Source organism: Anolis carolinensis, chromosome 4, assembly GCF_035594765.1.
Source record: "Anolis carolinensis isolate JA03-04 chromosome 4, rAnoCar3.1.pri, whole genome shotgun sequence".
NCBI classification, from domain to species: Eukaryota; Metazoa; Chordata; class Lepidosauria; order Squamata; family Dactyloidae; genus Anolis; species Anolis carolinensis.
This window is the reverse complement of record NC_085844.1, coordinates 90835654-90849325: the sequence shown is the minus strand read 5'-3', so window position 1 is coordinate 90849325 and position 13672 is coordinate 90835654. Positions and strand designations below refer to the sequence as shown.

The window sequence follows — 13672 nt, the reverse complement described above, 5'->3', positions numbered from 1 at the left end:
TGTGTAGAAGAAAAAAAAATCTTCTACACATGTATTAAAAGCATAGGAACCCTCCAGATCTCACTCTGGCAACTTTAATGAAGAACACAATCTTTCCACATTATTATAACAGGTCCCTCTCAATCAGTTTAAATGCTAATAAATGATAAAATAGAATGAATTTATTGTGACATGACAAAAAAAAATCAAAGGGAAAAAACATTTAAATGGTATTGTTCTGTGATGAAGGCTTTCTTTTTCTTTTAAATGGCCCAGTGTGAAGCTGATGCAAATTCATTCATCAAATTCAGTTGCATAAAAATCTAAGTGGATTTCACTGTTCAGTGATCTCTGAACCCAACTGCTCAAGAGAGTGCACTTTTCAACCTGGGTAACAGACGGAAAGCCTATATTTTCAAGGAGAAAGTCTTTGGGAAGCCCCTGTATTCTATAAGATACTTTAACCTGCTTCTCGTTACCTCTGGTCCATGACTTTCCATGCATTATAAGACAAGTGAGACCAAATAGCTAAATGTATTCCTCCCTCTTTTAAAATTTTTATATTAGGTAAGATTTTGGACTAACAAGTTGTCCCAGTTAGCAGCATTTTCTGTATTAAACCCACTTAAATATACCACCGCTTTTCTTAAGAAATTATTCCCATTCTTGTAACTGATAACACAGTTTGTTCTTCTGAGTGACGCGGTATAGCAAAATGGTTCTAAAAAGAAGTAAATCTGTCCAATTCTGAATGGGAAATAACAAGGTTTTGCGATCTCCTACTCCTCCCCAAAAACCGGAAACTATGCAGACTAAGTTAATAAGAATAAGAATAAGAAAAAAGTGGGATCTATTTGCATCGCCAGCACCAAGACCTTCTATCCGGGCTGGACTTTGATATTTGCCCCTTGGCTGAGAATCCATATATCCAACTTCACACTTAGCTGCAGCGAAGTAGCCCTCCAGGCAGGCCGACTTCAACGAACCACTAGTGGTATCATCATTAAAATCCTGCTGAAGGTCACCATGGCAACCGCCTGCTGAGGCTTCACTGCTGCACTCGGCATCTCCTAATCAGCTACCATGTGAAATGCAAATTCAGACAGTCTGAAAATTAGTCAAGAAGAATAGAGGATGAGGATGCAGATACGTGAAATATTCATGCGCTTCGCGGAAAAAGGAAGACAGCATGAATGACACAACAAAGAACGGCCCCTGACATCCCTGCGATCGTTTTGCATTATTGTTCACACCCTACTGTATTTCTAGGCCTCCGGTTCTTGAAATGCCATATTTATATTCTACCAAAAAAAAGGGTAATAATTAAAAATGGCTACTGAAAAAAAAGAAACAGTTAATTGGGAAGACTACATTAAGGATATGTTGCACACTCTAATGGATAGAATTAACTCCACCTCACAGTATCTTCCTCTTAATATGAGAACAAACACGCGCACACGTCTGTACACAATATTTGAATTTGTCAAAATAATAAAAAGGTACGAATTGTCACACCAAAATTCCTGGACTGCAATCTTTTATTAATAATCCAAATCTTGAAAGGCAAGAAGGTTCCAGGTTTCGAATTACAAGTCACCCTCCATTCTGTGAGCAGTACAAAGCTTTAATACCTACAAAACATATTTCAGAGAGGACGTTTATGTACGCTTCAACATAATCTTTAATTCATGTACACAGAACCAGAATAAGTTGCTGGAGTCTCTTTCTTGCGTTGCAGCTGATGTAATTTTATCTTAATCTAATTTAGCCAGTAATATTTCTGTACTTGATGGAGAAATTACACATACATGAAAATATACTCATTCTTATGCACAAAGGAGAGATGTGTAGACCTTCTTGTGTGCATAAATGCACTGGTTAACATGAGTGCATTTTCACCTTTGCTGTTTTTCAGTTTGTGTTTTTCTTGAGCAATCTTCAGCATCAAAATGAAATCACAAGCACAAGTTTGTCAGTATGGAAACAGCAGTACATCTTGAAACCTTCGAATCTCCAGGCATGATTCTTCCCTGTAACCCCTATAAATAATTATGGGACCCCTATAAATATATATACACACTCACTTTTTTCTATCCCCACATAAGCATATGGATCTGCACAGCACTCCTGCGTCAAGTTGTCACTGGAAATGGGAAGGATGTACAAAGCTCCCCTGTCCAGTTATGATTTTGATGAAGAAATATAGGCTCTGAGCGTATGTTCCCTAGCTTAGTAGACAGAAAAAAGCAAGATAGAGTGTGAAGCACATTGACTGGATCAACACTGCCATATAATTCAGTTTCAGAATGCAGACTAACTGCAGCAAACTGGATTATATGAGTCTACACTGCCATATAATCCAATTCAATTCCATTATATGACAGTGTAGATTCAACCATAGAGATCCGCAATTCACTCCAACAGCCTCACAGTTTTTATGTATCCATACATACATGCTTAGAAAAGAGGGAGGAAGGGGGACTCTGTTACACACTGTGATAATCCTTTCCATAATCTCAGACTACGTCAGTGATTGCACTAGTAAATTACGCACAATTTGGAATGTAATTTGAAATGCAACCATCAGTTGGAAAACCCATTCAAATATGCACCTCTTATGAGTGTTAAAGATTCCTTTGACAGTGTATTGTTGTTTTTTAACCATGTCTAAGAAGTAATTACAGAGGGAAATTTGTTATCAGGAAATGACATTAGTAAGTATCATACAGATTAATTTAAGGAATCCTATTGTTCACTATGATGTAGTTGACTTAAACAGAGAGTATTTAAGACCTACTTTTAGTCACTGAAGTGATTTCCCCCATGTGATATAATCTGATTTTTACCCTTTTGCATAGAAGAGCAACCACAGAAGAAATCGCAACTCGGATTATCGGAAACAGTCTCAACAGAAATTGGTCCATCTCATACTAGTCTCCATCAGAACTAGTGCATTCAAATATTTAAGCTTTAAGAGTGCACTATTGACTTCAGGAATCAAGCTCAGACAGAAAATAAGGTGTTCAGACCTTTACAAAGAGACAAGGAAGTTCTATTTCAGAAGCCACCACTGAAATAAATGGAAGCTGTGCAAGAACACATCTACATGGTGGGCTGCATCTCAGATCGCCAAACAAAGGAAGACTTGTAAAAAAAAAAGTACCATTCACTTTGCAGCACCTGCTATAATGCCACTGCTTCCAAGGAATTGTAGAGAAAAGGGATGTAACTTACCTCTTCTGAGTAGTGATCTGATGGAAGAGGTGGGTAGTCACATTGTTCTATCTTTTTACACAAGGAATACAAGTTCATTTTGTCACCATAGAATGGACTTTGCAATGCAGCCATCTATATGTACAGAAAAAAAGATGGACAAATACTTTTTGAGAGACATTGAAAAATGCTATTTAAAATAATAAGAATTATTTCAAGGAGCTATCTTTTCTAGGTAATACCAGTTAAGAAATACAGCTAATTTAGGTTAGAGAAACCAACACTAGTCCTCTCTATATAATTATAGAAAATGTTGCTTTTTTTGTTTTATGTTCTGCCTCAAATTCCATGTATTTGTTTGAATCATTTAAATAAGACATGCTGATGGCCAGTAAAGTGGGTACCTCTAACATTATAGCCAATTTATGACATTTTTGTAAATAAAATAAATGTATTTCTGTAACCAGAATATTACTCAGAAATTTTTAGTTTCAAGCAGTTTTTCCTGCATATAGAGAAAAAGCACATCTTTTACAAACAAAAACTTGCTACAAATACTACTGGTTGTAAATTTTCATTTATAAGATTAGTGTCTATACTGCCATATAATCCAGTTCAAAGCAAATAATATGGATTTTATTAGCCTTAGCCCCCTTACACACAGCTGTATAAAATCCACATCAAACTGGATTATATGGCAGTAGGGATTCCAATAACCCAGTTCAAAGCAGATATTGTGGATTATCTGCCTTAATATTCTGGATTATGTGGCTGTGAGGAAAGGCCCCTAGTTTCCTGAACCTAAATACACTTTTCACAAGGGAACAGAGACTTCTACTGAAGCCAAGTGAAGTTTAAAAAATAATCTATGAATGCATCTAAAGTTGTTTTCTAGAATATATTTGTTCTAATGATATTTTCTTGGATTTTAATAAAGTAACTATTGTCCAGATATAATGGTAAACCTTAAATCTATCTAAAAGTGGCCATATAACCATCAATTACTGCAAAAACCCAACATGATTTTGATAAACTATTTATTTCAATTTGTAGTCCAGCTTTCCCCGAGAACTTGAGCTATTTTCCCAAAATGGCACCAATGAAGATTGAACTTGATATGAAGTCAGACTATTGGCCCATTTGGGTCACCCCTATCTACAACTGAGGTGGAAATTGGATGGCACTACAGATGCTACTGAATGATAGTGCCCATCATTCCTCGTCACTGACTATACTACTCAGGGTTGCTGGAAGATGCATTTCAACAACATTTGGAGGACAACATAACAGCCACTTCCACACATAAACACAAACACAAACATAATCTGTAGTGAATTACGGTAGCTTCCCTAGATTTCAGAGAGTCATTTCAAGTTCTGCCTAAATATGATAGAGCACAATCTGGGCCCTTTTATAGATAACCACTGAACTATAGGCTTTTTCCCATTGGACATATTCCTTGATGTAAAATATGTTAGCACGGTCCTTAATGCATATACTCTTTTGGCTACTTTCAGAAAAGCTAATCCTTTTGTCTTACATATATATGCCATTCTATTTATTACTTTGTATTGCCATGACCCATTTTATTTGCACTTTACTATTTCTGTTTGTATGTGCTTTCAAGGCACATATTGACTTATGCTGACCCCATGGATTTCATAGGATTTCCTTAGGCAAAAAATTCTCAGAGGTGGTTTTGCCAATCCCTTCCTATGAAATGTAATTTACAGCATCTTGTATTCATTGGCAGACTCCCATCCAGTTACTAACCAAGGGATGACCCCGCTTAGCCTACAGAATCAGGCAGACTATGGTGCCTTTAAGGTATACTTAGTGAAATATGACAACAACAGATTTTAAAGGCAGAGAGTTATTTTCCATTCTAAAAGGAAACAGCTAGGCACAGAAAAGAGAAATAACTGCAATTCTGCAGAATGAAATCTAATAGGTATAACAACAAACTGGAGTTGGGGAGCAATTTAATACTCACAAAACACCCCATTTTTGCAGACATAACTCTATACAATACATACATACACCACATCTTTTGTTAAAATATATTCAAAGAAAAAGAGCAACTTCCAAATATCATTAGTAAATTTCAATGTTTATTTCAAGGTAATGCTGGCTCCTGACATTTCAATAGCAAACAAATACCACAGTGAGGTTGGTAACTTTAAAAGGATTTGTAGAAAAATGTTCGTATTGCCTCCCAAACCCTTTAAATCTCTGAACCGCAGCAGCATGAGCACGGCTCGGAGTGCAGCGCTGCCCCAAAGTCAGTCACCCTTTTCTACATGTGCTAATAAGTTTGATTTTGGAAGGACAATGTGTACATTCCCCAGACAGGCAGAGTGTGTGTGAAACACGCTAGTCCATGCTGTGCTACTCAGTGAGCTTCAGCAGGGACAGGACAAGCTGAAAATGGCTCTCATCTGTCTTATGGTCTTCCAGACAGAACATTAACTCCTTCGCAGCTGAAAATGCTACTTGTTTCTGCAGCAATATAGCAAGAAGACTGCTGGGAAGGAAGACTCCAAAAGAAAGACAGCAGTTTCATAGAAAGGATATCAAAACCCATCAGAGCTATGCAAACTAATTGGATATCATAAATACTGTATATTTTAAGCCCCTAAGAGCAAAGGGATTAAGGCTCTCAAGAAAAGTAGTTTCCCAACAATACTGCCCTCCATATTATTAAATCTTGAAAATCATAATTCATGCCCCTCCATTTGGGGTGTGTGTTAAATGCGAAAAAAATCAAAGCCAGAAACCCCATCAACAGAACCTGTTTGTATGCAAAAAATTCAAAATAAATGCAGGCACCGTCACTGTTGGTACAATAGGTGTTCATTAAAAAGTACTTTTGTCTGAACACTGCGGGGTGTTAAAAAAAAAAAGAAAGAAAAGAAAAGAAAGAAAACCTGAATGTCCCCTAAGGAGTTAAAACAGGAATACTATATTTTCATGCATCTCCTGCTTTGACAGATGAAAAATGTCAACTGTCCTGTTTTTATTTTCAAGCTTTTGCACTATTCATCTGGTTCATTAGTGCATCTCGCTGCTGCCCCTGACAGCTGCTCGCCCTCTCCTCCCAGCAGCTGAATTTTTCAGGCTAATTTGATCCTCCACACTGAGACGATCGCGAGAATGATTGACTTGCTCCCTGACCTCCAGGGTCTGACTTTCCTGCTTAGTATTCTGGGGGTGTCTGAGGGACGAAAGCCCACTGTCTGTCTTCAGGGCTGGTGGCAATGTGTGCTCGCTTGCTCGCTTGCTCACTCTCCTTTTTTGGGAGGGGGAACTGTAAGCCACCAACCTACGACCCTGTACGGATGCAATTGCTGTGCTGAACAATAAAGGAAATGTGTAAAACCTACTTTTCCATGTAAAGGTCCGTGTAGCAAAAGCATGGCATCTTGATTTTAATTAGTAAAATCTACCTTGTTGCATATCAATTAAAAACCACGGTGATTAGAGAATGTTTTTGGTGGTAAGGGTTTTTTATTAAGAAAAATCATCTCGGGAATATTTGAAAGTCTAATTTTTTAATTGTAAGATGAACCTTTAAAAATCCTTGTAGTGGGCAAAGGCAATAAGGATTAACAATCTGTAAGTGATACACCATATACACTAGCAAGGAGCAGAAAAATACACGGAAGCTTAGATTAAAATCTAATCAAACTGAAACAAATTAACAGTCAAATAAAATGTAAATTTAAAGGCGATTTCTTGAAAATGTTGCAAAAACCTTCATAGATGTCACAAAGAAGGTCCAAATCTGCCTGCTGTTAAGTTGAATGCAATGGATAAATCCAACTAATCTGCAACTAATTAATGCATTTTAAATTGCACCTTAAACATATTGAACAATCAGGAACAAATAAATCCATCTCATAGCACAGTGAAACTGAAAAGCTTGTACTGTTTCAGGCCCATTGTTATTAATGTCTCAAATTTGTCTGCTCCATATAAACCATTTTATGAGTTGGCCTACAAGTATATTATTTATTTTACAAATAACTGGCACAACTATATGGATTTCAAATGGACATAATCTGTGGACAGTCAAATAAAATAGAGCTGACTGGTCATTAGTTTCAGGAATTGGGAAATATCTTATTTGCACCAGTGTATATGCCAACCATATGATAACCAGATTATTCTGCTGCATAACAAATAGCCATTCCCATCTTTGATTTATCAGAAAAATATGAGGAATAATTTTAAGAAATATGAAATGCAATAGCAAACTATTCTTTCTGAGAAAGAGATCAATATTACATCCTTTACAATATGTGCCAAGAAATAAACCCTTAAGTGCAAAAGCCTTTGAAATCCTACTACAATTCTAATTGGCAAAAACAAAGAGAAAAATGTTAATAAAAAACATAGCTTCTAATTTCATAAAGGATTGTTTCTAGAAATGCATACTGCTAGTAGCAGCGTAATCAGATTCACTGATTCCTAACCTGATATCTATTTATAAAGGAATTATTCCATTGAAGTTTTAATCACTAAACAGTTTTTGGTCCTTGAAATTTACATTAAACTGAACACACATGCTAGATGTAATCTAAATGGCTATTGCAGAAAATAAACTCTTTTGCATTTCAATTTCCATTTTAGATTTATTCTGGATTTGAAATATAAAGCATAAGGATTTTAGGATCCATATAATGCTTCTTCTACCAAAAAAAGCACAATAAATCCATGCCAGCCATAGTATCAAGGACACCTGAAAAAATATTTCCCTTGAGCAGTCAAGTGATCCTAGTAGGGCTCTTTATAAGTGCAAGGGAATCAACATGAAAAGGATTCTCGTGAGGAGTAAGAGTCTAGTCATTATGATTATTATTATTTGAAAAAGCCAGATTCTACCAATCAAAGGCTACTGAAATGGCAATTGTCTATATGGTTATATCTGCTCTGTGAGTGTCTTTGTGTGACAGTAAAAGAGAAAGATCATTTTGGCACCAAGTTGATTTTTTTAAAAGGGAAAGAAATTGGTGTGAAATATGAGCAGGTAATTCACAAAATCCCCATTCTGTACTAGCAGGTGTTTATCCTGATGGAAAGCTTTGGTGAGTTCTGCTGAATCACGGAGGCAGGTGGTTCATCACTTCACCTGGAAGCTTTTGAGCTGGGAGGGTTTCTCCAGAGAGCGTTCGGATAGCAGCAGTACAGCCCTGTGGGAGAAATCTTAGAAGCATCTGTGCATGTCCTGAAGGATTTGCTTCAACTGGGTTATCTTGTTGCTTTCTGTTTCATTAACATTAAGCTAGAGAAAAGGGTGGCAATATAATTAATACGTACATATGTGAATGAATGGGTACCTGTTCACAGCCTTATTTTGCATTAGATACTTTAGGAGGCAGGGTTGACAGATATTAATTCATCCAACAGTGATCTCATGTTTTTAACAGTTGTAAATATTTTGATAGCTCCTTAAGAACCACTGACATGTCCCTAGTAATCCCAACCAGTTTTCACCCTAATGTTCTTCAAAGTTCACGGCTAAAACATTTTAAAGCAGAGGATAGTTTTGTTTTAGTTTGCAATAACCACTGGTCAATTCTTCAAGTTTGGTGTGTTCTATGAATCTAAGAAAAGTGTTTCTACTTAGATCTTTCCCCTTAATAGAGCTAGCCTTGGTACTGAACATGTGTCTTTATTTGGAATAAATAATTTCCAAGTAAAAGCAAGATGAACAAATATGATTAATGTTTCTCACAGGTTTTAATGTGGCTAGATCACACCCTTTAGAACAGATGCATGTTATGTCAACTGTAAAATGTCACATTCCTAGACTTCTCCTTAATATTGATATATTACTAAGTAAACAACAGAACAAAAATAAGCAACAGGATCTTAGAAGAGAAGCAGTCTAGTATATACATAAAGAAAATCAGCATTACTGCCATTGCCGTTATTATTACCTCATACAAGAGACATCCTAGGGACCAGATGTCTGATTTGAAGTTATATCCGTTTTCATGGATTCTCTCTGGAGACATGTAATAAGGTGTTCCCACTGCAATAAAAATAGAAATATAATAAACAGAAACGTAATACATCATCAACATATTTTCAGGTAATTTACATTCTTGCATTTGGACTGTGAAAATTACTTCATGTTAATTACAGATATTAAGAGCACACAACGTCACATTTAAGAAGATATAAGAATTTACATATTCCACAGAGAAATCTTTTAACACCAACATAAACTTGCATGGTTGCAACCATATTTCAATTGATTAGTAAGGTTTAGTTATATGATAAATGGCTTATACAAAAAGAAAAAAAACAATTCAGTTTACTAGAATTACTACTAATTCCTAATTCCAATAATGTAGCATTACATTAATTTTATGGTTGCAAATTATAAGACTCACATAGTGTTTTATAATACCAGCATGTTTGCACAGCATTTATAACACAAAAATTATATTATGGTTGGATAATTAATGGGATATTTGACTAATACTTTAGCCTTTTTCTAATAACTGATTCAGAAAAAAAATCTTGATTTTGCCATATTCTATATTTAAAACAAAACAAATATAACTAATTGTGTTTTCAAGATATCTAATGAACAAGTTGCCTTTTAATTTTAATGTGAAAAAGAATATTGTCATTCCAATTTTGCGAAACAAAATACGATAAATAGTCCTCTTTCGAGAAACAAAACTGGATTTTTTACAAAAAAATTCTTGCAGAACATTTCTCATGTATTTAATGAGGAGCAACTGAAATATCAGGATCAATGGCTGGAAAAAAGAAAAAAGAAGATGGTAGAACAAATGGACTAACTCTTACGCTCTCTTTGTATGTGCATGTGTGGGTTTGTAAAAGGCAATCCCATTAGGATCAATACCAACACCTCTTTAGACTTCTTCACACAGGACAATTTTCTTATATATCATATACTGTCCCTCTGCTCAGATTTCTGATATTTGTCCTTTTTCCAGAAAACACAAAACACATTTCAAAGCAAAATTGCATGTGTGCAATACCACACATACAAAAGAACTTTTCCTAGCAATAACATTAATTCCCAAACAGATCATATGTAATATGATTTCTTAAGTAAAAATGCTTTGGATTGATATGAGTTACATTGGAGCTGAAGATGACTGAAACTCAAAAGCTTTTCAGAAATTGGCTAGTTATATAACGCTTTCAAAATGAATATAGATCTTTAACCAACTTCATTCTTTTACTTTATAATGAGCCATACTATTCATTGAGATTTGGCTCCAGGACCCCTCTGGATACCAAAATCCATGAATGTTCAAGTCACATTGGCATCATAAAATGGTATTCCTCATATAAAATGGCAAAATCGAGGTACAACTTTTAGAACTTTTTTCTTTCAGAATATTTTCAAGACATAGACTGTTAGATCCATGGATGCAGAATCCATGGATATGGAGGGCTGACTGTACTATTTATGTATTGTGGTGGTAAAAGCACTACCATTCCGTACATCTTTACTCAGATATATAAACTCTACAGCTTTTAATTGTGCTTTCTCCCAGGTAAAGGGGTACAAATAGTAAACTACATAAGTGTTTAAATTCTTGTCTTTTAGGTGTTTTGGACTTCAACTCCCAGAAGTCTCAGCCAGTATTGCCAATGATCAGGAAATCTGGATGTAGAAGTCCAAAGCATGTGAGTACTAGAGTTGAATCATTAACCAAATTTATATGTCCATGTAAACCAGCTTGTCTTACAACATGCTTGGCAAACACCCCTTAATCTGGTAGAGCGAATTGTTCATTACTATTCCCTATCTAGAGTGCTCAAAGCAACTTGGTCCATGCCTCCAAAAAACATCCAACAGGAAAGTTTTGCTCTGACACAGTGGGAAAAATCACTTCCTTACTGACTACCTAATTGGTAAGAGCCACCACATTCCTCAATTTTAAAGGGCTGCAATTTTTTAAAACTTCCATATCAAAAATGTTGTTAAAGGAAACTTAAAAAAATGATGCTGAAGATTAGCAGAATAAAACATGGTTCTGAAAATTACTTTTGCAATATAAATTTGACCTGGAAAAAACAATTCTGTATTTACCCATCAACAAAACAAAAGCTAAAACAACTTCACATAACACCCTCTGCACCACAAAACCAAAGCCAATGTAATACTCATCTGATTTGCACAGATTTGCAGTTTTCATGGGTCTAACACACAGAGCGGGGGATTGGTGGAGAAAGACTTCACAGAATCTACAGGGGGCAGTGGAAAACACTAAGGTTTAAAGATAGTGCACCAAAAGCAAAAGTACCTTTAGCCAGTCATTCTCAGAAACCTGCTGTTACTTTAGGGGGTTGAGATGAGTGTGAAAGATTGATGATACAGAAAAAGGAGAGTAAATGCTTGCATTTTGCACAGTTTAGCCTAGCCTAACACCTCAACTATAATACAAACTGAAGCTTTCAATAATGACTTTCAGACTTCACACAAACAAATGAAAGAAAGAACTGCTACATCCTACTAAGATCAGTTTAACAACACAGACAGCTTCGGTCCTTTCAAAGGCCCTTTCTTTCATTCTTCTCAAAATACCAGAACATGAGGGTCATTTGAAAAAAAACTGATTGGCAAGAGGTATGGGATGGATAAAAGCAAGAACATATTCATGCAGTGAATAATTAACAACAGACTAGACTAACACAAGAATGTAGCATGCAATGGCCACTGGCATGAACTGATTTTAAATACATTACATTTATTAAGAAGAGGTATATCAAGAATTACTCAAAATGAAAAATGTGTGCCTAGTGCACAATTGTAAGCCTCCTGGGCAGATCACTGGACTGCAGCTCCCATGATCTATTGTTGTAATGGGCCTTCAGGTTAGCTTACATATTATGCATCTTATGGGATGTTCTTGGCAAGATTTACTCAAAGGAGGTTTCCCACTGCCTTCACTCTAAGGCTGAGAGAACATCTTTCCTGGGGTCCTGATGGGAATTTCCAAAGCTGAGCAGGAATTTGAATTCTAGGCTACTAGAGACCAGTATTCAAACCACTATGCTAGCTTAGCTCTTCACAATCCATCACCATTAACTATGCTGATTGGAGCTTCTAGAGCTTGATGTCCAAAATATTTGAGAGGTAAAGTCATCCCTGGTCCATTATGACTTTACCTCTGTTTAGTAGATGCTACAAACAAGCAACAGAGAAATAGATTCCATTATTTTACTCTGTTTGTAGCTTTGCAGAAGTAGAGATATAAACTCTCCAGAAATTGTGAAGGCACAAAAAATAAAATCCCAGGCTCTATTTTTTTCAGAATTTTTTAAAAGAAAAACTGTGATAACGTTTTCAAATTAAAAATCACCTCATTCATTTAAGAACATGAAATCTAGTTTACTGTATACGTAATATGACACATGTATATAATTCTGCTTAGCCAAAAGTCATGTTCAGTATACTGGCAGTCCTCAGGTTATAAACAAGATATATTCTGTAGGTCTGTTCTTAAGTTGAATTTATATGTAAGTCAGAACAGGTACATTTTTAAGTCTAATTCCACCCCAAAAAAGTTCTAGATAGCATAGTGAAGTGCTAACACCCCTGTAATATTTGCTTTCCTATTTGTGCCCCTGTTCAGAAGCTAGGACTGGTGATAAACCTTCAGTGGAGACACTTTTTCCCTGTGATAACAGGAGTGAATTTCCCTTCCTAGAGGTAGATTTCCTCTCACTTCCTATCGTCTCACCTGTCAGTTACAGACATATGTAAGTCATATGTAAGTTGGATGTTTGCAACTCAGGGACTGCCTGTATAAAGTCAAAAGTAGGTCCTAATTTAATTCCCCTTTAGGGTTTTTTGGTCATGAATGAAACTAAAAGGTTCTAAACTATTAGAATCCTCTTTAGTTCTGCCACTTTATTAGAAGTGTCAAAAACAGAATAAACTACTAATATTACTGAAAAATAAAGGAATGAGCCCACAGTGCCAAACAAACATAAACCCATGAAAAGAACTGAGAAAAGAATACAAAGACCAAAAATTACAATTATCAGATAGAATCATAGAATAGTATAGTTGGAAGAGACCTCATGGGCCATCCAGTCCAACCCCCTGCTAAGAAGCAGGAAATCGCATTCAGAGCCCTGCAGAAGTTTTCTCTTTCTGTTTTTTAGAAAGAATTCTGGAAATGTAAATATTGTCTTAAATATTTTATTCATCATCCCTAAAGAAAATATATCAAAATTCTTTTATTTTCCATTTTTTTTTATTTTCAATTTTTTTCTGGAAAAAGAGATCTTTGAGAAAACAATTTTTCCCATGGTTTCTAGATTTTCCTATTGTATAGATTGCTTCTCGGCCTTTTGGCTAAGATCAAGTGTAGTATTGTATAGAACAGTGGTTCCTAACCCATGGTCCTCCAAGTGTTCCCAGAATTCCTGACAGTTGGGCAAGCTGGTAGGGGTTTCTGGGAGCTAAATTCTCAAA

The 13672-nt window shown here is 35.8% G+C and overlaps 1 protein-coding gene across 6 annotated transcripts in view; it reads right to left on the bottom strand.

The window, feature by feature from the left end:
• Window positions 1–13672, bottom strand: part of nek7 (NIMA related kinase 7) — a 118185-nt gene that overhangs the window by 9405 nt on the left and 95108 nt on the right. For all 6 annotated transcript variants that reach the window (XM_062980785.1, XM_008115012.3, XM_008115010.3 and 3 more), the window contains 2 exons: window positions 9135–9229; window positions 3214–3327 (listed from right to left, as the gene is read on the bottom strand). In XM_062980785.1, the coding sequence (XP_062836855.1) occupies window positions 3214–3327; window positions 9135–9229 (209 nt within the window). The remainder of the gene's footprint in view (window positions 1–3213; window positions 3328–9134; window positions 9230–13672) is intronic.